The sequence below is a fragment of the Sturnus vulgaris genome, chromosome 26, assembly GCF_052056855.1.
Source record: "Sturnus vulgaris isolate bStuVul1 chromosome 26, bStuVul1.hap1, whole genome shotgun sequence".
Classification (NCBI taxonomy): domain Eukaryota; kingdom Metazoa; phylum Chordata; class Aves; order Passeriformes; family Sturnidae; genus Sturnus; species Sturnus vulgaris.
The window spans coordinates 1128103-1149204 of NC_142268.1; the positions used below are offsets into that span (position 1 = coordinate 1128103).

General features: G+C 54.2%; 2 protein-coding genes across 2 annotated transcripts; one reads left to right on the forward strand and one right to left on the reverse strand.

The window, feature by feature from the left end:
* The first annotated feature begins 672 nt into the window (after positions 1-672).
* On the forward strand, positions 673-14757 carry CHAF1A (chromatin assembly factor 1 subunit A). The gene is made up of 15 exons (XM_014887238.2): positions 673-734; positions 1295-1345; positions 1534-2321; positions 4086-4142; positions 5984-6225; positions 6735-6795; positions 7219-7287; positions 7639-7862; positions 7994-8162; positions 8329-8409; positions 8489-8578; positions 8786-9047; positions 9770-10245; positions 12938-13025; positions 14270-14757. The coding sequence occupies exons 2-15, from the start codon at positions 1297-1299 to the stop codon at positions 14347-14349; spliced, it is 2736 nt and encodes a 911-aa protein (XP_014742724.2). The 5' UTR covers positions 673-734; positions 1295-1296; the 3' UTR covers positions 14350-14757.
* Positions 14758-15212: 455 nt separating this feature from the next.
* Positions 15213-19494, reverse strand: UBXN6 (UBX domain protein 6). Its single transcript, XM_014887236.2, has 11 exons — positions 19308-19494; positions 18974-19128; positions 18744-18805; positions 18496-18618; positions 18183-18280; positions 17776-17851; positions 17603-17687; positions 17190-17409; positions 16980-17110; positions 16232-16377; positions 15213-15717 (listed from the first exon to the last, which is right to left on the reverse strand). Exons 1-11 carry the CDS (start codon positions 19388-19390, stop codon positions 15595-15597), a joined length of 1302 nt encoding a protein of 433 aa, XP_014742722.2. The 5' UTR covers positions 19391-19494; the 3' UTR covers positions 15213-15594.
* Between the last annotated feature and the right edge of the window lie 1608 nt (positions 19495-21102).

Here is a 21102-nt window from a genome sequence, read left to right on the forward strand (position 1 = left end):
TGTTGGGAGCTGACTGTGGCGCAGCCGTGTCCTTCTCCTGAGGGACCCAGCACTACCTGCAGGGAGCGGACCGCGTGTGCGACATGGGGACAACCAGGCCGGGACCCCCGCCATGGTCCTGGGGGGAAAATGGGGCGACAGGCACTCCAAATGGAAAACTACCACTCCCAGTATCCCTCGCGACAGCAGCTGCGACTGCGCCTCGCAGCGGCGGGCGCTAATTGGCCACCGGCGCCGCCGCCATTTCGCGCGTTGGCTCAAGGCCCGTAGCGGAGCGGCGCGCGGCAGTGCTGGCTCCGCCCCCTCCGCCCGGTGCTGCGGACAGGCCGGGACCGGGACCGGCGCCCGCCGCGGCCCCGTTCCCGCTCGGTGAACGGGCGGGCCTCGGGCCCAGCCTCAAAGACCCAGCGGCATCCCGCCGGGCCTCTACAAAGCCATCCAATCAGCGCCTGCAGCGCGCCAGACCGACAGTCTCCTCCGCCAATCAGCGCCTCCCGCGCCCACGGCCAATCGGAAGGCGAGACGCAGCGGGGAGCGTGGCTGGGCGGATCACGTGGGGCACGCTCCGCCAATCAGCGCCGCGGGACTCGGGGTCGCCCCGGCTCCCGCCAAGTACGAGCGGGCCGGGCCGGGCGGGACGGACCGGGAGCGGCGGGGGCTGCGCGGGCCGGGCCGCCTCGGGTTTGGCCGCCGCCGCCCGGCACCGCCGCGAGCCGCGCCGGCCGCCGCCACAGGTGGGACCGAGCGGGGAGTGCGATGCGCTGCGGCCGGGGCGCGAGGTGTTTCCGGCGGCGGTTGGGCCGCGGGGTGCGCGGGGCCTGCCCGGGGTAACAAAGGAGGCGCCGGAGCCGCCGCCGCGCCCCGGGGCTGGGCTCGGGCCCGCCCTGCAACCTCATTCTTGGAATCACAGAGCGGTTTGGGTGGGGAGGGATCTGAGGGCCCAGCCCTGCCATGGTAGGGACACCTTCCACTGTCCCAAGGTGCTCCAGCCTGGCCTTGGGCACTGCCAGGGATCCAGGGGCAGCCACAGCTGCTCTGGGCACCCTGTGCCAGGGCCTCGCCATCCTCCCAGCGAGGAATTTCCTCCTCGCGTCTCGTTGGGTGCAAGCCCACGTTCCCAGCGAGGGAGACACTCTGGCTGCTGGGACCCTTTGGCCTGGGGGGTGACACTGGGACCCCTTTGTCCTCCCTCACCGGCCCTGGGGGAGCTGTTGGGCTCTGCCTCAGCCGTCCGAGGGAAGGAGCAGCTCGTTGGGAACAAGCACGGGTGTTGATTTGTTGTTTTCTCCCGTAGCCATGGAGTGCAGAGACAAAGCTGCTGTTCCTCCACGGAAACTCGTCCAAGGTAAGGCAGTGTCTCTCATCCAGTGCAGTTTTAACACATTAAGAGCGTTTTGGACCTGATTTTGTGAAATGCATTGGCTTGGCTGTGATTAAATGATCTTTATGTGGCTCATCTCAACCTTATTCTTCAAAATGAATGAAATCCTGTGATGTTTGCTGTCACTCAGTAACCTGGTGTTGTCGTTGCAGCTCGGCTGCCCTTCAAGCGCCTCAATCCTGTGCCAAAGGAAAAACTTGACGTGGATTCAGAAGTCAAAAAAGCCAAGAGCTCCCCGAATGCTTTTGTTCCAAGCAAGGATCCATCCCTGGATGCTGCCGGTGCCTCCCTGGACGATGTGGAGAATGACTGCCAGCTGGGCTCAGACAGGAATTTGACTCCAAAACTCGTGAATGGAAAGGGTCCCTTGGACCATTTTATCCAGAAAAACCCCGGAGGTGACACAAGTGACCCTGGGGATGTTCCTGACCCCTCTGAGGGCTCTGGCCACGGACTCGGGGACAGCACAGAGCGGGGGGACGTGGATTCTAGAGCTGCTGTCACCAATGGCACGATAGGAAAAAAGCTGGAGCAGCTGAGCTGCCTGAACTCCTCACAGAGCAGCCCTGCAGGTGACTCCATGCAGACTGAGGGGCCCTGTGCAGCTGCAGCCCCAGAGGAGGACTCGGGGGCTGGGACCCAGCCCTGCTCGGGGGTGGTGACAGGCAGGAAGGGCGCTCACGACGAACTGAAGGATGTGCTGTTTGAGGGGAAAGTTCCCGTGGTGCTGCTGGAGGACATCATGACCCTGAAACCCTCCCCAGTGGTCTCTCTGGATGGCAGCACCACGTCAGAGAACGAGGCCCTGGAGTCGTCCCACGAGGGGGACTCGGGACTCACCAACTCCTCGCTGAGCTCCTCGAGCTCGCCCGACGTGCAGCTCGTGGCAGAGGCCAAGAGGAACTCGAGTCCTTTGGCTGCCTCCACACCTGCCAGGAAGGTTGGTCTGCTCTGCTTCGGGCTGGAAGCTGCGGTAGTGCCGTGTTTGGGTTCCTGGGATTGTGGGGAAGAGGATGAGTGGGGCAGTGAGGAGTTGGAGGAGAGGTGATGGTGATGAATTACTGAATTGTTGCCTTTTGGGATCTTGAAATCCTGCAGCTAAAGGATTTTATCTTCCCTGGTTCTGGTTGGTGGTGTATTTACGTTTCATCAGTGAAATGCCCACTTGGTGTTTTGGTAACAACATCCAGGAGCAGCTTTGTGCTTTAGGAGCTGATTCCCAAACTCTGTTCTTCCTCCTCGAAGCTGCTGGGATTCCTGGGAGGATGTTCCCCCAGTACAGCCAGTGCAGATGCTTTTCCAGCTCTGAATTTCTGCAACTGCCATGGAAAACCTGGCACGCATTTCCCAGAGCAGCTGTGGCTGCCTCATCCCTGAAAATATCCCAGACCAGGCAGGGTGGGGATTGGAGCACCCTGGGACAGTGGAACACGTCCCGTGGCACTGGATGGGCTTTAAACCCAAAACATTCTGGGATTCCATGAAAAAGCTCTGGATGAGGGGGGTTTTTGGTCACCTGAGTTTCAGTTTAGCAGCTCTGCTTCAGCAGGAGACCCCCAAACTGATTTTTGGGGCAGCTTTGACAGAGAAGTTTCCAAGGGCAGCAGCACCTGCTCAGGTGGCTGAAAACAGAACTGGGGATGGTTCCTCCCAGTCCTTCTGTTTTGTTTATCAAGTCAAATGATCAATTCCTCCTCTGTGGAAAAACTCCCAGTCTCCCATCTCTAAAATAAACAGACACACTCAAGCAGGCATGAAGTATTTCCAGTGTAGCAGAACAACAGAAACCACTCCTGGTGCTTTCCAGTACTGCCAGTGGGGCTGGGTTTCCTTCTGGGCTGCTCCCCAAAAAGAGGGTCTGCAGCCCCAGGCTGGGGGTCCTGGCAGGTTTGTTTTCCTGGGAGGAAACAGTTCTGAGGAGCTGAAGCCCCCACTTGACAGAAGTCCTGTTTTCTATCAGATAAATATAGCAAATAAAGCAGTTGGGCTGTGTTAGCCTGTTAATCACAGTTAAAATGTGATGCTGTGAGTGGCAGGAGGAGGAGGAGGGGGGATCTGGTAAATCAAGTCACAGTGTGCTGAAATATTGACAAATGAGGCCTTTAACCAGTCTATGAACAATGATCTTAAGCATAAAATACCTTTTTCTTCCCCCCATAAATAAAAGTTAAATGAGAAGTGTGCCCAGTTTGGAGTTCAGGGTCAGTGCACTGTTACTGGTGGAAGGTCAAGTGGACTGTGATGCCAAGGTGAAACTGTTAAAATGTTGGAAACAGTCCTTGTATTCATAAAGTTACAGCTAAATATCACAGCAAGATAGGTGGATGGAAAAAAACCAAAAAAACCAACCAAGTTTAGCTGGAAGGAAGTGACTTTGCCATCTTGAAATGTGCCCCGTGTTCAGAGCAGTCCCCTGGGTGCTGTGCACGTGGTGTTTCCCCTGCAGAGGATCCTGTGGGGCTCAGGGGACCTGAGGGGTTTGTTCCTCACACCTGGGGGGGGTCTCATGGGGACAGGAGCACTGGGATGGAGCCGGGAATGGGATGGAAAAGGGGAGATTGGATCTGCCTGAGGCGTGTCCTCGTTCCCTGCCCCGGGGGAGTTTGCAGTGACTGGATGTGAATCTGCAGGAGCAGCCTGATGTCACTCAGGCTGGAAAGGGAGGCGCAGGATCTCCTCTAAAACTTGCATTTTGTAATTCCAGGTACCTCAGAAATTCCACAGAAGTTCAGCAGAGAAGGAGAAGCTGAGATTGCAAAGAGTAAGGCATTTCCCTGACACCCAAACCTCCCCTGGGCAGCCAGCAAAGGCTTTTCCTTTTATCTCAGCCAAGCTGGAACTTCTCTCTTGCCATTTTTCCTCACCCTGAGGATGTGGAAGAACCTTTAATGCAGACAGTTAAAGTCTGGCTCTTTCCAAAGCTCCTGAATGGAGCCGTGGGTACCTTTGGGGCTTTTTTTTTTGGGGGGGGGGAGAGATTGGAAATGTTTAAACTCCAAAATGTAGGGTCTGTTTTTATTAACACACAATAAAAGTGGGGCACTGTGTGTGTGTGTGTGGCTTCCCAGAGAATGTCACCACTGGATGCCACCACTGGGAATGCTCAAGCTCCAGGTTCTGTTTGCTTGGATGCAAACTCTGCTCCCTAATTCTGCTGCCAGGCCTGGAAATGCTGGATGTGGAGGAGCCTGAAGGGTCACTGGGGTTTGCAGCACTCAGTGCTGCAGGAATGGGATTTTTTTTTTTTGGAGTTGTTCCACCTGCACCTGGGAAGGTTTGTGTGAGGAATTCTGTGTCTCTCAGTGCTTGTTTATAAACTCCTGTGTTTTATGTAAGTTGTAGCTGTAAAGCTCCTTGCTTTTCCCAGTGCCCCATATAGAATTCCAATCTGTTGTTTTCTTGCCTTCTATAGCTGTATTAAAAATAGCAGGGATGTGATGGAGAGAGGAGAATGGGAGCTAAAAATGATGCTGAGAATGAACTAGACCCACCAGTGAGCTGTCAGCTTCACACCAGCTCCCAGCACATTCCATGACTCAGGCTGACAGTGTTGTTTCCTTGCCATTGGCACCATTTGGCTGTTGGTGGCTCTCTGCAGTTATTTGTGTTGTGACACCGCTCAGGAAGCCTTGATGTTGACAAGGAGAGATGTGAAATCAATAAAAGAAAACTGAAAATACTCAGGGAGGAGTTGGAGTGTCTGGGCACAGGCAGATCCTCCTTTCCTGGTGACATCACCACTGCCTGCAGCACAGAAAAGCTCTTTCTCTTTAATTTGACATTTTTCTCCTTTTCTGTCACGGTGGGAATTGTTGTTTTGGGAGGAAACACCACGAAAGGCAGCACCTCCAATAAAATCTTCCCCCCACTGTTCCTAGAGTGCCCCTTGAACAAGCTCAGGGCACTGATGGTGTCTGATGATCTGAAATGGAAGAAAACAAGGGATGAGCTCCACAGCCTGGAGTTTGGTGACTCGGGATTCCCTGAAATCGTGGAATATCCCAGCTCGGGAGGGACCCACAGGATCATCAAAGTCTGATTTCTGTGATAGTGGAAAGCATCAGAAAATCCTTGTGGGTTTATGATGTCAAATCAGCTGAAATTCACTTGTAGAAGTGACACCACTGTGGCCCTACAGTGACACCAAACCATGAAAGCTTAGCTCAGGAGGAAATATTTTGAAAATAATCTGAAATCTCCTATTAAATAAGGGAACAATTACAATTTTTTTAATTCCCATCTAATTTTCCTTAATGCTACAGTGGTAATGAAGATGACTCAATACAAAGCTTTCTTTGATGCTTAGAGAAATGCAAACACCTTTTTTTTTTTTTTTTTTTTTTTTTTGCTAAGGGAAAAGAATAATTAAAGCTTTCAGAGCACAGGGAAGCTCAGCTGGCTGCTGCTGAGGCACCAGGGATGTGCTCCCACCTGCATCCCTGGGGAGGATGAGGGGCTCTCCCATTTCAGGATATTTTGTGATGCTCAAGGTCAAACACTGGGTGGGTCCAGTTTCCCTTTTTGAGGAATGAAATGCTGATTTTTCATCAGGAGTTTGGCACCACGAGGTGCAGCTCCCTGAGTGTCCCATTTGTGCCCCAGGACCAGGAACGTGCTGACAAGCTGCAGAAGCTGCAGGCAGAGAGGGAGGAGAAGGGGAGGCTGAAGGAAGAGGCAAAAGCTGCGAAGGAACGAGCCAAGGAGGAGGCAAAGAAGAGGAAAGAAGAAGAGAAGGAATTGAAAGAGAGAGAAAGGAGGGAAAAGAAAGAAAAGGAAGAGAAGGAGAAAGCTGAGAAGCTGCGAGTGAAGGAGGAGAAGCGCAAGGAGAGGCAGGAGGCTTTGGAGTGAGTGCCTGGGGCTCTGCAGCTCCTGGGGGTCCCTGTGCTGATTTCCAACCCCACCTTTCCCTGGTCTGGCCTTCCCAGAGGCTGCCCTGCTCCAGCAGCACGGGCCTGGGCTCAGGGCTGCCTCTGAAATGCTTGAGGGACTCTGTGTCCCATCCCAGCAGTGCCTCCTGCTGCACTGAGCCTCCCCCCTGACCTGGCTCACCTGGGCTGGCACTGGGCTCTGTTTGCTGAGAAAAGTTACCTGGGACTTGGTAATCCTTCCATTTCCTGGTGTCAAGGGAAACCTGAGGCAGGCTCTTAACACTGTGGCTAAAACGGGTCAATATTTGCTCTAGAAGGAAGGAACAAAAGTCTTCTCCACACTAAACCGAGTGTGGTTCTGGGCTGGATTGACACTTGATCCTCGTGGTGGGGTCTGGGTCATGGTCTGGGGCTCCCCACCTCCTCCCCAGTGCTAAATAACCCCTTCCTGCTGGGTGACAATGCACGTGGTCTTTGTTTTCAAGGGCAAAACTTGAGGAGAAGAGAAAGAAAGAAGAGGAGAAACGGTTAAAGGAGGAGGAAAAGGTAAAAAAAGCTTTCCTTGGCTTGTCTCTAAATTCTTTCTGGGGTGAAGTGGTGCCAGCTGGGATGGAGCAGATCCCTTTGGGGTGCAGCCTGTCCCCCCTGACCTGCTGGAGCTGCTCCATGCAGATTTTTCCCTGTTCCTTTCACACTGTTGGCTCCTTTGCTTTTACCCTCTCGAGTGTTTTCTGTGTGGGTTTCTGAGTTGCCCACAAGTGACCTCTCCCCTGGAGTGACACTGGAGCCCTGCTGGTGTCAGGGAGGACGAGGAGTGTTTGTGTTGAGTCACAGCAGCTGCTGACACCCTGAACTTTGCTTTGTGCCTGCCTGCATTTGAGGTTGAGTCATGCATGAGCTCACCTGGAATCCCACAGCTTTGTTCCCCCCTCTCTGTGGTGACAGTTGGAATTTGGGTTCTCGTTTCAGCGCATCCATGCACAGAAAGCAGAGATCACCAGGTTCTTCCAGAAACCAAAGACTCCCCAGGCCCCCAAGGTGAGGCATTGCTGACCCTGAGTTCCTTCTCAGCTGCCCCTTCCAGCTTCTCAGGTGGTCAAAACATTGCATTTTATTCGTTTCTTGGTCTCAAAAGTGTGTAAAGCATTTTAAGAAAAAGGCCAGAGCAGAGACTGCAGAAGACATTGGTGGTTGGTTTAGTGCATCTCAGCTCTGTCTTCTGCATTGCTTGCAAGATCTGCTGGAGTCTTGCACAGGAAGGCTTTAACCTAAATCTTCACTTAACCTAAATCTTCACCTCAGACAACACCTCAGCAGGTGTTTCTTGCACGTGTTGGTGCTGCAGCTTCTCAGTGTCCAAACCCTGACATTCCTCCCTTGATGTTCCAGACCCTTGCTGGCTCCTGTGGGAAGTTTGCTCCTTTTGAAATTAAGGAGAACATGGTCTTAGCCCCCCTGAGCCGTGTTGCCCTGGATCCAGACTACCTAGAACAGCTGGATAAGCTCCTGCATGCCCAGAACGCTGAAGTTTCTTTCTTGAGGGATCTAAAATGTCGTAAACCACGAAAAACTGGGCCCACTTTGGTCAATGACAGCAGTGACAGCGTGAACAGGTCAGTGTGGGCTCGGGGGCTCGCTCTGCTTCTGTTTTTACAGCAGTAAAAGGTGTGAGGGAGAGCTTGGCAGTGGGGAGGAGGGAGGCTGGAGCCGTTCTGTGGGGCCTGAGCCCTGCCTGTGTTCCCAGTGACGTGGTGGTGGTGGACAGCTGCCAGGCAGATGCTGTTCCCGAGAGGGAGAAGTTCGGCAGGATGAAGCTGCTGCAGTTCAGTGAGAATCACCGCCCTGCCTACTGGGGCACCTGGAACAAGAGAACCCCCCTGATCAGAGCCAGGAATCCATGGTCCAAGGACACTGTAAGCACCTCACCCTGCTGGTTTCTTCCCCCTCTTTGTGCTCTGGCCAAGTCTTCGGGTTCCCTGGCATTTCTGAGCCTCTTTGTTCCATCAGCTCTGAAACCCCAGGCTGGGTTTGGTGCTGGGCTCTCCAGTGATGGACAGAAATGTTTTGCATTTCTTGCAGAAGCTGCTGGACTATGAAGTAGACAGTGATGAAGAGTGGGAAGAGGAGGAGCCAGGGGAAAGTCTCTCCCATAGTGAAGAGGTGAGGATCCTGCATGCTGAAAAAAAAATCAGGAGCCAATTGCACTCGGCAGTGTGACTCCTAATGCATTTATTTGTAGGATGATGAAGAGGAGGGAGAGGATGAAGATGAGGATGATGGGTTTTTTGTACCCCATGGGTACCTATCTGAAGATGAAGGTGTGACTGAGGTAAGGGTGTCCCTGGGCTCTCAGTGAGCTGTGTGATGTCAGTGTTGGCAGGGGAGGTCCTGGCAGGGCTGAGCTCCCTCAGGAGCCCTGTGTGCCTCAGGGAACACGAGGCAAAGCTGGCTTTAAAGAGATCTTTTTTTTTTTTTTTTTTTTTTTTTTTTCTCTCCTGACATGAGTGTAATGAGTCCTTTGTCCCCTGTGGTGCAGGAGTGTGACCCAGAGAACCAGAAGGTTCGTCAGAAACTGAAAGCAAAGGAGTGGGATGAGCTGATAGCCAAGGGGAAGAGGTTCCATGTCCTGCAGCCTGTGAAGATTGGCTGTGTCTGGGAAAGAGCAGCAAAGGACAGCAGCACCAACACGGACCTGAAGGTGCTCCAGCAATTCACAGCCTGTGTCCTGGATCCTCCTGTGCCAGAGGAAGAGCAACAGACACAGAAATGTAGCAAAAAAAGAGCAAAAGATCAGCAAAGTAAGACCTGAAGGGCTGAACAGTGCTTGCACAGTGTTGTACTGTGCTTTTGGAGGGAGTAGGGGATGGTTGAGTGTTGAATTCAGAATGACCTGTTTGTGACAAGTCTGGAATCCAAGGAATCTCTGAGAGCTCTTGGAAAGGAGTTTTCTGGCAGTGCCTCTTCCAAAAAGTCTTGCTCTGGGCAATCTAGGAAATAAAGCCAGCCAGACTGGAGCAAGCTCAGCTTTAGGATGGGCTTGAGCCTGTTTATTGTTCGGGGAGAAGGGTTTGGTTTCTGTTTTGGGTTCCATTCCTGAGCTTTTCCTGCACCTGATTAACACAAGGATGTGATAACTCACACGAAGTCCAAACAGAGGGTGAGGATTTCACTCCAGGGTGTTGTTGTTATTATTGGGGGTGAAATTTTCTACATCAAATTTAGCTCCTGTTACAATCATGGAATCCCAGAGTGGTTTGGGTTGGGAGGGACCTTAAAGATCATCCTTTAGGGATGTAAAGAATTGAAGAATTTCAAGTTTCTACCATGGGCAGGGAAACCTTCCACTTGTTCCAAACCCCGTCCAACCTGTCTGTGGAGCCTTCCAGGGATGGGGCAGCTCCATCTCTAAAATTAATCCTGTTATTTCCCCCTCTGGAGCACTGATTTATCTGATTTATACTCCCCTGGCTTTGCCAACCTCTAACCCACCCCGTGCCCCCTTTTTTCCCCCCCTTTCCAGTCCTCGGGCACCTCCTGCCTCTGCTGCATGGCAACGTGCACGGGAGCAGGGTGATCATCCAGGAATTCCAGGAATGCTGCAGGCAGGGACGCTTCAGCGACGTGGAGGGGAGCCCCCCACAGGCACAACCTCCGGGAGGAGGAGGAGGAGGAGGAGGAGGAGAGGACAGCGGGGTCCCCTCCAAGGCCAGGCTCAAGAGAATCATCTCGGAGAACTCGGTGTACGAGAAGAGGCCCGAGTTCAGGATGTGCTGGTACGTGCACGCCGACGTCCTGCGCAGCTTCGGCCACCTGCAGCTGCCCGTGCCCTGCCAGTGGAACTACGTCACCCAGGTGCCCTGCACGGGCAAGGACGAGGCCGGGGGCAACGTGCCAGGCCTGGCTGTGCCCCAAGCCACCCCTCCTGCAGCCAAGAGGAAGGCTCTGGGCAGCATGTCCATCACCCACTTCATGAAGAGAGCCCGCGATGCTGAGCAGGTGAGCTCCTGGCAGGGCGTTGTACCCCAGTGAAGTTTGCACCTTGTTAGCTCCAGCAACTGTCCTGCACTCCATAATCCCCTTTTTGTTGAGAGAAGTGAAATGATGGCACTAAAGAGATGGGTTTCTTTTGTGTGTGTGTGTGTGTGTGTGTGTGTGCAGCTTGGAGGCTCTGTTCCATTGGAAACGTTGCTCTCCTGCTGTTCTTCCATTCTCTGCTATTTGGCAGTGATTGCATCCAAGCTGTGAATAGTTGGAGAGTCTGCTTGGCCTTGGTTTTACAGCTGTGTGTAATTTGTGTGCAGGTTTTATGCGTGCCTGTGGCTGCCAGATGTACAGCCCGAGCTGCTGATGACTTACAGCAGTTGCATGTGAACAGATTAAATGTGGTTCCCAAGTGCTGCAGCTCAGCCCAGAGCAGTCTGTGAAGGCTCCAGCTCATCCTGACAACACATAAAGCTCAGTTTCAAGAGCTGGTTTAAAAACCTAATAATTCATAGGGCCAAGATGAGATGGAATTGCAGTGGTTGCTGCTTGGGAGCTGTGTTGTGGTTTTCCTGTTGTTGCTTCTGCTTTTCAGGGCAACCACAGGTAGTGCTGGAGCCTAATCATGACTGAAAAATGGGATCATGGAGTTCCAAAATGGTTTGGCTTGGAAGGGACCTCAAATCCCACCCAGTGCCATCCCTGCCATAGCAGGGACACCTCCCACTGTCCCAGGTGCTCCAAACCTGGCCTTGGACATTCCAGGGATCCAGGGGCAGCCACAGCTGCTCCGGGAATTCCATCCCAGCCCCTCCCCACCCTCACAGGAATTGGGAATTCCTTCAACCCTGCCCTGTGGCAGTGGGGAGCCGTTCCCTGTGTCCCTGTCCCTCCATCCCTTTCCAAAGTCTCTCCATGTTTCCTCTTGGCCCCTTCAGGCACTGGAGGAGCCACAGCTGGGTTCCCACAAAGCTTTAGGAGCAGGAACTCGGGGTTATGAACTTTTTGCTTCCCAATCCCACAGGCAGGGCAGGGTTTGAAATCCCTGCCAGTGGATTTATTCCTCCTTCCCCGTGCACCAGGTTAGGAAAGAGCCCCAGAATGGTTTGGGTTGGGAGGGACCTTAAAGCTCATCTCATTCCACCCCCTCCCATGGACCACAGATGAGGCTTTTGATGCTTTTTATGCTTTGCCTTCCCAATTTATTCTTGGCTTTTTTGGCTTTTCTACTGAAAAAGCTCAGCATTCAGGTATTGATAGAGATCAGAGACTTGTGAGAAGCTGTTCAGCCCCCAAACTCCATCTGCTTGGGTTTTTTCTTGTACACTAAATAAAGGCAGAGATAAAAGTCTCTGCTTGGCACCCACTGGAAATTCAGCTTGTAAGGGAGCAGAAATAGCAAAACAAAGGCTTTTGGGAGAATTACATCACCAACCTGAATGCTTCAAAGCTCAGAGCTGTGCTGGGGAGGTGCAGCTCCGAGCTGAGGTGTCACAGCCCCAGGAGCTTTTCATCCCTGATGTCTCCATCAGCCTTGCTCAGGTGTTAAATTCAGATCCCTCCCTACCTGTGGGGCCAGGCTGGGGTGTGGGGAGAGCCTGGCAAGGGCTGGGGAGGGCACAGCTGCCAAATTCCCACTCTGGCACGTGTTCCCCTGCTGGGAAGCTCACGCCAGGGCTTGTGTGAGTAAAGGTGCTCTTACATAAGCTGTGGAGAGAAAAACTTGGTGCTGAAGTGGGCAGTACCTGCCCACGTGTAGGAGGGATTTAATCTGAGAACTAGGACTTTATTGAAAGATGGAAATTGAAAATTTCTTGGCTTGGAACAGTTTTTAGGGGATGGGGGAGCAGGATTTTCATTCCAGTTCCAGCTGAAGGGAACAGAACCCTCACAGCTGGGCAACTTCAGTTTGTGGCACTGCTGGGGTTCTGTGTTCTCGATTCAAAATTGGGAATTTGGGCTTTTCCCACAGCAGGAAACCTGGGCAGCAAGGGAGGAACTGTCACCACTCCCTGAATAAAAACTGATGGGCAAAAATGAGGGGGAGCTGGGAGAGAACAAGGGCCAAACTTGACAGGCACCAGTAATTCTCCATTTCCAGAAAGGAGAGAACATCCAAAGGGGCTCAGAAAGAGAAAAGGAGGCTCAGGGGTCCCTCCTGGCTCTGCACAACTCCCTGACAGGAGGGGACAGCCAGGGGGTCAGGCTCTGTCCCCAGAGAACAACAGGACAAGAGGGAACAGCCTCACATTGCACCAGAGGGGGTTTAGGTGTGAGATTTAAGGAACATTTTCTTCCCCCAGAGGGGTGCCCAGCCCTGGGATTTAAAAGCCACAGGGATGTGGCACTTGGGGACATGGTCAGTGCTGGGGACTCGCTGACCTTTATGAGTCTGTGATTCTATGAAAACAATGAACAGAGCGGGGAGAGATTTCCCTTCCAAAAATCCAGCAGGAGTCAAGATTTCCACGAAGCCTGAGCTGTGTGGGCTGCTCAGCTCGTTGTGTAAGAGGGGAAGGAGCTTGGAGCAGCAGCTTGGCCTCTCTCCCTCTGTGTGTGCCACTGCAGGCCCAGGCCTTTGGCACCAGCCAGTGGCTCCTAAAGCTGGCAACTGCAGGTTTTCCTTCCCTGCTGATGTGCCCACCTGCCCGTGGTGCCCAGGTCTCACCCTCCTGACTCACACCTGGTTCCTGTTGTCTCCCCCCAGGCTGCAGAGATGGATGGATTTCAGGCAGACACTGAGGAAGATGAGGAAGATGACGACTGCATGATTGTGGATGTACAGCCAGGAAAAGGTGGGAGGGGAGATGGGGGTACCAGGAGGGGAAATGGGGGTACCAGGAGGGGAAATGGGTACCAGGCTCTTGGCAGACACTGCCCCAAGGGAGCAGAACTGTGTGAGCTGACCTTGGGGTTTTCTGCCCCTTTTCCAGCATCCCTTGAGCTTTTCTATTTCATTTTAGATACTCCTACTTTTTAACTCATTTTGAAGATGCTTCTTTGCTATTTATGGCCTCCTCTTGCCTTTCCTGCCCTGCTCCTCCCTCCCCTTGCCTCAGTGGCACAAAGCCCTTGTGGGCAGCACTAGGGCAGTGCCAGCAGATCTCCTGCTAAATTATTGTCATTTTTTGCTGCTCTCTGGGCCCTGCAGAGCCCTGCCAGGGTCTGGGTTCTCACCCCTCTGGTTCCTCCTCCAAGGTACAAATTGTCTGGAGGCAGTGACACCAGGGAGCTGCTGTGCTCCACCATCTGAGCAGCTGCTTGTGTTTGTGTCCCAGTTATCCCCTGGAAAAAGGGCTTCAAAGCTCCTTTCAGGGCTGGGATATGAGGATGGGGAGCAGCTCCTTTCATCTCCCAGAGCTTCTGGACGTGATCACACAGATCAATGAGCTGGTTCCCAGCACGTGCTGTGCTTCCCAAAGCTCTGGGCTCTTTTCTTGCTGCTCACAATGGAGCTCTGAGGAAAAGGGGGTTTGTGTTGGGGTTTGTGTTGGGCAGCTCCTCTGGTAGATAAGGACTCGTGCACAGACATTGTGCAGTGTTTGACCCACTCCAGGCTTTATCTGGGCTCTCCTTCCTCTCTGAGCTCCTCTCACCTCCCAAAACAGACACTGGGTCTGCTTGACAAGAAGCCTGGCTTTAATCTTAAGCTGCTTTTGCTTATTACCAGGCTCTGAGATGAAAACCTCGCCTCAGGTTTGTCACCTCTTGTTCTGAGAGTGCCATTGAGCAGCTTCCCTCCCTCAGGCTCTGCTGACACACAGGCAGCTCTGTTTGTTTGGCTCTGCCTGACTCTAAAAGCACTGAAAAGATTATGAAAATCCTTTTTATGGTTGAAGTGATTTTTTTTTTTTTTTATTCTGGATTGGTGATATTAAATATGAAGCCAGTGTTAAAACCAGTTTTTAAATAGTGTTGAAAAGGAGACTCACAACAGATGCAGGAAGCTAAGACAGATAAAACATAAAGTCAAATTCTACTGGATGAATGAGGATATTTATAAACACAAAACAAACCCAACACATTCTCTCCTTTGCAGGTTCTACAGCTTCAGAATCCAGTGGCACAGGAGTTGCTCCCCAGGACAGCAGCATGGTCAGCCCATCTAATCCCATTTGACACTTAAATGCCTACTAACTCCTCTGTATGTATGTAGAATGAGCTAGAAAATTTTAAACCTTGTGTATCTTTGGCCAAGATACTTGAAAGTATTCCACATTTCTTGTAAAGAGAAGACAGCACTTTGTTCTGCTTCAGACCAGATGGAAGCTTAAATTTTTAGTTTTAGCTTTTTAGCTTTTTTTTTTTTTTTTTAAATACTGCATATTAATCTGCCCTTAATAAAGCATTATTGAAATTTTGATACTTCTTTGTAATGAAAGGTATCTAAGTTATCTCTAAAAGTAGCTGAGGGATTTTGGAATAAGCTTATTGTGATGCCACTGGGGAAATGACTGTTCATAATGTTGTACAGCGTGGCCTTGGGTATAAATGATGTACAATTATATATGAATTTATGCTCTTGTACCATCCTGTTTGTGGTCTTACTTGCTCCAGAGAACAGCAGCAAGGCTTTACCTTTGGAAAAGGAAAAATTGTTTCTCTTATTTTGGGACAGGCTGGACAGGTCAGGGCCAGATTCTCTCAGTTTCTTGTCCACATCAGAGCTGGGCTCTGTCCCACAGAAAAACTTTGAGGTATTAAAGGACTGAGCTGGCATCAAACTTGAGGATACACAGAACAAACCTGCTGGAGCTTTCAGCTTTCTATGACTGGTGAGTTCTGAATTAGTTCTTTAAAAGATTGTCAGTGATTGGAGGTTTATTATCTCCCCCTGGGCACCACCAGCAGCTCTGCTCTGTGAAGGGACAAGGGGGGGGTGATGCTGCCCCAGTAACACCAGTGCCAGCCCCAGCACAGACTGGTTTGGCATCTCAACCCTACAGCAACAATGCAACTCAAAAACTGGGATCAGAACTGAGTCTTTTAAATAATTCCATTTAATCAGACTAAGTGTAACTGTACCCAATAGCTTCTGTGCAGCAGGAGTTGAGAGTGCACAAAGAACGGGAAGCCGAGTTCTAAACCCGGCCCCAGGGCCAGGCTCAGGTTGGTAATCCAGCCTAACAGCCCCTACTCCCTGCTCCACCACTGCCTGGGGACACCTCAGGCACTCCCTGCCCCAATTTGGTGTCAAAAACCCCTCGGAGCATCCCAGTGCCAGGGGGAGAGGAACCTGGAGCTGCAGCAGGGCCCAGCCCCCTCTGCAGAGCTGCACCAAAGCCACCTGTGAGCTCACCTAGCTCCAGCAGTCCTGGGCAAAGGAGGGACGAGGCAGCAGCACTGGAGGCAGTGCCCTTTATTTCAGGAGAGGCTCTGGGCCCCGGCCAGCAGCTCGGGCCTGAGGGGGCTGCGCTGCTCCTCTGCCGCCTCCACGTCTGCCATGAGCTCGGCGTCCCAGGCCAGGCTCAGCAGCGCCGAGGGCACCTGGGCAGGACAGGCAGGTTACAGAGCACAGCCAGGAATCCCAAAGCCCATCCGGTCCCACCCCTGCCCCAGGCAGGGACACCTCCCACTGTCCCGGGTTGCTGAGTCCCAGCCTCGGGCACTGCCAGGGATGGGGCAGCCACAGCTGCTCTGTTTTCCTTGAGTTTAGGACACTCCGTGTGCCCCACAGAGCTCAAAAGGACAAGGCTGGATTCTGCAAGCAGCTCCTTTCAGGGGATGCTGCTTTGGGGTTTGTTCATACCCTCCCGAGTTCACCATCCCTGCCTTCCCTCTGTCCCAGACCCTGGCACCTCCTCTCTCTGCTCCAGGAGGGAGGACCCTGCACTTCCCTCCACACCTTGAAGCCCCCAAGCAGTTCCTGCTTTGTTTGGGCTTAAAATGAGGGCTCAGAGCCACATCTTGGGGCTCTGAAAGGACACAAACTTCTCCCCCAGAAGGCTCCGACAGCCTCAAGATGCTCTGGAAGGGACCAACAATAATTTTCTTCACTCACCAACCCACATTCATTGAAGGCCAAGTTCTCATCAGTCAGTTTGAGACCTCCAGGTCCCAGGAGCTCAAAGGGCAGCCAGTCATCTCTGAGTGCTTCTCTCACAAAGTTGTAGAGCACAGACACTGATTCCCGGGCATAAAAAGTCCCTGCCATGAGAAAACAAGGTGAGAGTCTGGCATTTACCAAAATCTAACCTTTTGTGGTCGGTTCCATGGGGCTTTACCTACTGATGCTGACTTGATGAACGACTTCCCTGACACACAGCCTGCCTGATTTAACTGAAAACTATAAAAGCAGAATCCCCAAAGAAAAACAGTCAATTGTTGGGAGCCCCTGCCAGCCTGTAACAAAGAGCTGGGAAAGCCTGAAATGATTTCCAGAGTTCTACTGGAAAATTTGAAGAGGATTTATGCAGTCTGACATCACACAGGCAGCCCCACGCTGGCTGCTGTCACACACTCATTAGATGAGTCCAGCTTGTTTCCAGAGGCCTGGGAAGAGCAGACTTTAATTAATGATGCCTTGAGATTCTTCTCTCTCTGTCCAATCCTGGCTTAAAATCCCAACCCTGAGCAGGGGGAGGGTTTGGAAATGGGAAGAATTCATGGAGAAATATTAACCAAATGTGGTTTTGGGGTGGTTTATCCCACCAGCTGAACTCAGCACCTCCTGATACCCAGCTCCTTACACTCTGAGTAGCCTCAGAAGCTCCTGGAGGTGCCAAAGGAAGGGCAGGAGTCTCAGTTACCTTGCAGGATGTATCCATCGGGGAAGCGCACCCGCAGCAGGGTGTAGTTGTATTTCCTCATCTCCCTCTGCTCCTCCTTCTCGCGCATGGCTCTGGTCCTCAGCATCGACGCCTTCTCCACCGCCTCTGTCCTGCGGGGAGAGAGACCCTTGTAAGCCCCCAGGAGAGAGCCACGAGCTCCTGGCTGCTGTCCCCTGTCCAGGCCCTCACCGGAGCCGCTGCTCCCTGCGGAGCTCGTCTGCAGTGAGGCTGAAGAAGTCGTGGGGCAGCTCGAAATGCGCGGCCGCGGGTGACGGCCGGAACAGCGTCGGCTGCCGGTGCAGCTGAGCCCGCACGGGCTCCGAGCTCTGCAGCTGCTCCTTGCCGTCCTTCAGCTCCTCCAGCCTGTTCAGCATCTCCTCTTTCAGCACGTAGAACTCCTCCGTGGTGTCTGCAAACGCAGAAATGCGGCGTGAGGCTCTTGGTCTTTTTTAGGGACAAGGATCTCTGGGGAAATGTCCGGACAAGGAGTGTGCAGGCTCGGAGGCTGCTTTGGTTCCAGCCTTGTGGAGCTGTCAGCAACCAGAACTGGCCCCCAGCACCCCCCAAAGCCCTGACTCCACACTAACACCACGAGTTCTTGCCTTGTCCTGGAACAGGCAGTGTTTTGGTCTCAAACCCAACAGCCTGGAAAAATTTGTGTGTCCCTTCCAAGCAGCTTATCCTTTCCTGGAAGAAAAGGACGAGATTTAGAGTTTTGGAGTTTGCTCCAAGCAAGGGCTTTCCAAGACTGAGCAGCTGTGGAGTCTGAGCTCACCTGAAACACTTTGTTCTGCAGTTTGATTTTCCGGTATTTCTCCTCCTCTGGATGGAGATAAATGTTATCCAGGTACCTGCAGGAAAAGGAATGCACTGCCTGGATCAAAGCAGGACACTCCAAGGTCAGAGAGGAAACAGAGACCTCACAGTATTTCTCACGGAGTAAAAAAGCTGAGAAACCCAGAAAGATAAAACAGAGGAATGTTTTGGGGCCAAACAAAACAACCAGCAGCTCCCAAACCTCTTGGATTAGTGGGACCAACTCCTCCAGGATGCTGACATCAGGTCAACTGACAAATTGGGTGGTTCAAGAGTTCAGTTTTCTTCCAAAAAATTTTTTCCAGAAGCAGAGCAAGAAAACCACCAGGGAAGGGATGAGCTGCCCATGCCCTCAGCCACACTCACTTGGCCATGGTCTCCACGCACAGCTGGACCTTCTCCCGGTCCTTGTTGAAGGTGTGGATCTCCATGATGGAAGCAGCCACTGGATCCACAGAGTAATACTGGGGGAGAGGGGAAGAAGCTGCTCAGGGAGGAGCTGACCCCAGATCCTGTTCCTATTTGCTGGGCCAGAGGTGATTGAACAGGTAAAGTGAAATTGTCCTGGGGGAGATTTTACAGGGAGGAGGTGGAGGGTTGGAGAGGTCACTGCTGGAGGGGACCCATGGCACAAAAGGAGTTTGAAGAGGGGAGGAAGGAGTTTGAAGGAAGCACTCACTGCCTGGATGGCTTCTCGGAGCTGCTTTTCCTTCTGGTCTTTCCTCACAATGGCACCAGTCAAGGGGCAGATGAAATAAACCCCTGAGACAGAGGGAGCAGCTGCCCCTCCCTCCTCCTGCCCCTGAAGGAGATGAAACCAAACTGAGCACGGGAGGGTTTTGTTTATAAATACCCCGGCAGATCCCCTCAGCACAGGGAGAACAGCCCCAAGGGGTGCTGAGCAGAGAATGGCAGCACCGCCCTCACCTTTTCCTCCATGGACAGCCCCTTCTCGCTGGCAGCTGCCTCGGCCATCAGCTCTTTCCTCACTACAACACACAAACCCTATTTGGAGCAGAAGCTTTTGGACAGCTCAGCGCTGCCCTGGGAAGCAAACAACACCTGCCCAGGTGTGCTGTCCCAGCCCATGACCCCATTTCCACCACAGCTGCCCCAAAACACCCTCGAAAGCCGCACCCGGGACCGCGGTTTCCTACCCTGGTTCTTGATGGTCTCCTGCGAGGACGGAGCCTTTCCCTTGGGCTTCAGCTCCAGCCGGGCCAGCGCCGCGGCCGCCGCTCTTTGCGCCTCATCCGTCGGGGCCTGCCGGGGCTTGGGGGCCACCTCGGCTTTCGGCTTCTCCTTGGGGGCCCTGGCACGGAGGACACGGGCTCGGTGGCCGCTCGTGCCCACCCAGCCGGCGGCGCCAGCCCCGAGCCCCCGGGGAGGTGCCGGGCCCAGGGCGGGCGGTACCGGCCGCGGAGGGGCCGCTGCTGATCGGGGGTGGCGTTACCGGCGGTGCCGTTACCGGAGGGTCCCCCCAGCCCGTACCGGGACGGTTCCGAGAGCTTCTGCCCAGGCCCCGCCGTCTTGAACTTCAGGTCGGCCTTGATCTCCTGGAAGAATTTGCGCATGGCGGTACCGGGCTGGGACCGGGCCGGGACCGGGCCGGGACGGGAGCAGCCGGGACGGGAACGGAGAACGGGGCGGGCGCGCCCCCCCCCCCCCACGCTTCCGGCCCGCCCGCACCGTCACCGGAACGGGGCGGGACCGGCCCCGCTCGGGCGGCGGGGGGCGAGGGACACCGGGATCACCGGGGCTGGCTGTAACCGCGGACCCCAGACCGGCACTCACGGACCCCAGACCGGCACTCACGGACCCCTGACCGGCACCTACGGACCCCAGACCGGCACCTACGGACCCCAGACCGGCACTCACGGACCCCAGACCGGCACTCACGGACCCCTGACCGGCACCTACGGACCCCAGACCGGCACCTACGGACCCCAGACCGGCACTCACGGACCCCTGACCGGCACTCACGGACCTCCCACAGAGCCCAGGTTGCACTCACGGAGCCCAGACCTGCACGGCCGGAGCGCCCCAGAGCACCCCCAAATCTGCGCCCGCAGCTCCCACGGACCAGCCTCGGCTCCCGGAGCAGCCCCGGTGTGAGCGAAGCCGGCTGGAAGGAGCCCGGGGCAGCTCCGGAGCGAACCTGGCGCGGAGCTGGGACACAGCCGGGGCTGGAGGAGTGTAAAGCACACGGACAAGGAGCTTCGAGTCCGCCCCATCGCTGGGAGATCGACCGAGGGCTCCAGACCTGAGGATGGACACAATGAACGCGTCCCTGCGTGTGCTGCACTTTCACCGTGTTTATTTTCAGGGCACAGCTCCCGCTCTCCCTGCTCGTGGGACACGAGGAAGGGGCTGCGACCCTCGGCGGAGCCCACCCCGAACGGGGGCTGTGTGTTCACCTGTGCGACAGCACCTGGCACTGCCCCGCCGGTGGCACCAGGATCGATCCCGGGGACACCCCGGTGGCACCGAGAGCCAGAAACACCTGGATGGACACGCACCGGCATCGCCAGTGGGAATCACGGGCTGAAACACGGATCTGCCCTCCACTGACACCTCCATGGCACAGGACAAGGCTGAGGAGGATGCACAGAGCGCTGGAAATGCTGGGATTTGGCACAACCTGAAATACTGCACAGCTGGGATACGGCAAAGCTGGGATAGGGCAAGGCCTGGGAATCGGCAAGGCCCGAATGTGGCACAGAGTGGATATGGCACGGTCAGGACGCAGCATGGACGGGATACGGCAAGGCCAAGGCACAGCAGGGACGTGGCACAGCCTGGCAGGAGCGAGGCCTCACTCACAGTGTGACAGGGAGCACTCCCAACACCCCGACACCACCTTCACCAATTCCCTGCAGCGGGATTTCCCCTCCTCACATACCTCCCCACTCCCAAACCCCTGGGAATCATTTCCCCCAAAGGTGGGCTGGGGTTTGGGTTTTGCTCCTGCCTGGCTCTCGCCAGGCGCTGGGAGCAGCCAGGTGTGGGCAGGGACTGTTTCCCTTTCCATGACCTTGCAGAGAAACCAGTTTGGGTTAAAACCGGGTTAAACCCCAGGCCAGCTGCACAGCGTTTGCTCCAGCTTAGCTGGGCTGAGCCCAAGTTTGGAACCCTGTGGGTCAGATTCCACCATGTGGCCCCAGTGACTGTCCCGGTGGCCCTGTCCTGGGCCAGGGACGTGACCACCCACCACCCTCCCCAGCCTAGAAAGAGTCTGGAGCCTCGGGAAGGCCCCAGGGAAGGAATTCAGCCAGGAGCTGCATCC